Here is a 2110-nt window from a genome sequence, read left to right on the forward strand (position 1 = left end):
GTGGACGCAGCGTTTGAGTGGATCGTGTTGCTCTTTCAACAGCTCTTCCAGCGCCAGCACACGAGTGCCATGTATCGCAGCCTTAGCGCATCTCTTCTGAGGTACGACGCGCGGTTGGAGCCAGCTCATGTGGTCGTAGCGCCTTGTGGTCTCGGCTCACGCCGGAGCAGATTCTGCTCCTGCGCATGCTCGACATGTGTCTTGCGACGGACGACGAGCCAGCGACCAAGGTGCAGGTGCACGCGACGGACGACCCGTCTCTCTTGCCATTCTTTCTGTCCGAGTTTGTCGCTCTCCATGCGACCAAGGATGCTGGCGTGGATGACGCGCCGCCGTCTGCAGACCGCGAGGCCATGTGGCGCGTCATGGAGATCGAAGCGTCCAAGCTCATGCTGCACATTCTCGGAACGCTGACGACGACGTTGCCGCCGACGTCGCTCACCGACGCGGCAGTGCAAGCAGACGTTCTTGCCTTCGTGCCCGCACTCGTACACCAGATGCACCGCGCGGCCGCGGCCCGTCCCGTGAGTGGGAAATTGACCAACAAGCCGACCGACGAGGACGGGTACGCTTTTGGTTTTTGCATTTGTTTGTAGATTCTGAATTAGAGACGTGGACTACTACTATGGGTACAAGTCGGCTGGTGTACGCGTGCTTGGCAACCTTGTGCACCGCAATCCTGCCGTCCAAGATCTCATGCGGTCGTGCGGCGGCATTGAAGTGCTCTTGAACAGGTGCGCACATGCATATGGAGTAGTGTGCGATGAAGATCCCGAACGCAATACTACTTTAGCTGCAACATTGACGAGACCAACCCCATGATCCGGGAGTGGGCATTGGTGGCACTGCGCCACGTCTGCGAAGGTGCGTCGAGAATGGGATATTATATATCTTAATATTTGGTGCAGGGTGTGAGGCCAACCAAGAATATATCAAGGCGCTTGCGCCGCAGGGCGTCCAGTCCAACGTCGACTTGGCTCAAATGGGCGCCAAGGCCGTCATGACCGACGATAAGGTTACCATCCAGCCCTTGTAGACGAATCCATTGTCTAGCTCGCTCGACTGCAACCCTTCCTTCGATAGATAAAAACACTGTATGCATCTCTTACATCTGCTTGGCGTGCGAGGTGCACAATCCTCGCCGCTGGGCCCACTTTATACAGTTTGCGACCGAGCATTTGGACCCACCTCCGTGCGATCGGCAACGGCCGTTCGAGGTCACGGCTTTCGTGCAGCCGTCGGCCTGGCAACGCATGCCACCACCATGGGTTTTGCAGAGACCCTTGGACTGCGCTCGCTTCTTGCAGCCCTCCACTGTACAGTTGGTGAAGCCACCGTGATTGGAGCACTTGGCACCGACTTGAGGCACTTTTGTGCAGCCAGGCTCGCTGCACGATCGACGCCCCCCGTGCGCTGTGCAATGGCCTTTGACCCGCGCCGTTTTGCCGCAGCCCGGGTGCGAGCAGAGCTTTCGAGGTCGGGTTGACGCCTTCGCCTCCACCGACGACGTCCACTGCATGTGGAGCTCGTCCGGTGTCTTTTCAAAGTCGAGGAGCATCGAGAGATCAGTCGTATCGTCCAAGAGCAAGTCCAAGAGCGATGCCTCCGAGATGACGGGAAGCTGATCGGCGTCGGACGCCACCAAGAGAGCCGAGGCCATGACGTCGGCCATGTCCACCGAGTCGAGCTCGTCGCCCCAGTAGAGGCTCACGTCCCCATCGGGAATCATCTGCGTCATCCTTTTGCAATTTCACAACTGCGATACCGAGCGCCGGCCATTTTTATTAGCCTCGTCAAATCGAAATTCCTAAATGATTATTTGCGCGTCTATCGTGCCACACTACAAACAACAAGTGTATATTTGGAGAATAGAGTTTCAGAATTATATTTCAACGCAGAAAATATTCGCATTCCGATCGGAATTCCATTCTCGTATTCGTGGCGCAGCAGGATATCGTGCTGCTAGCCGCTGAGGTTGTAGATACTAGTACGCGTATGCAGGTCTACCCTTGTAGTGACGAAGGACTCCAGTGTCCTGGACGAGCCAAGCGTCGATTCACCCCCAGGGTTAGGGTTGCCAGGGATCTGTTGTTCCGCATGACACAAGGAC

At 56.6% G+C, this 2110-nt stretch overlaps 2 protein-coding genes across 2 annotated transcripts; one reads left to right on the top strand and one right to left on the bottom strand.

The window, feature by feature from the left end:
• Positions 1 to 69: 69 nt before the first annotated feature.
• Positions 70 to 1036, top strand: SPRG_18632 (hypothetical protein; the record flags this gene model as incomplete). Its single annotated transcript, XM_012358070.1, has 5 exons — positions 70 to 101; positions 140 to 565; positions 609 to 734; positions 794 to 864; positions 909 to 1036. The coding sequence occupies 5 exons, from the start codon at positions 70 to 72 to the stop codon at positions 1034 to 1036; spliced, it is 783 nt and encodes a 260-aa protein (XP_012213460.1).
• A 69-nt stretch (positions 1037 to 1105) lies between these two features.
• Positions 1106 to 1738, bottom strand: SPRG_18634 (hypothetical protein; the record flags this gene model as incomplete). Its single annotated transcript, XM_012358071.1, has 1 exon — positions 1106 to 1738. The coding sequence occupies one exon, from the start codon at positions 1736 to 1738 to the stop codon at positions 1106 to 1108; it is 633 nt and encodes a 210-aa protein (XP_012213461.1).
• Between the last annotated feature and the right edge of the window lie 372 nt (positions 1739 to 2110).

This window comes from Saprolegnia parasitica (assembly GCF_000151545.1).
Source record: "Saprolegnia parasitica CBS 223.65 unplaced genomic scaffold supercont2.1344, whole genome shotgun sequence".
NCBI lineage: Eukaryota > Oomycota > Saprolegniomycetes > Saprolegniales > Saprolegniaceae > Saprolegnia > Saprolegnia parasitica.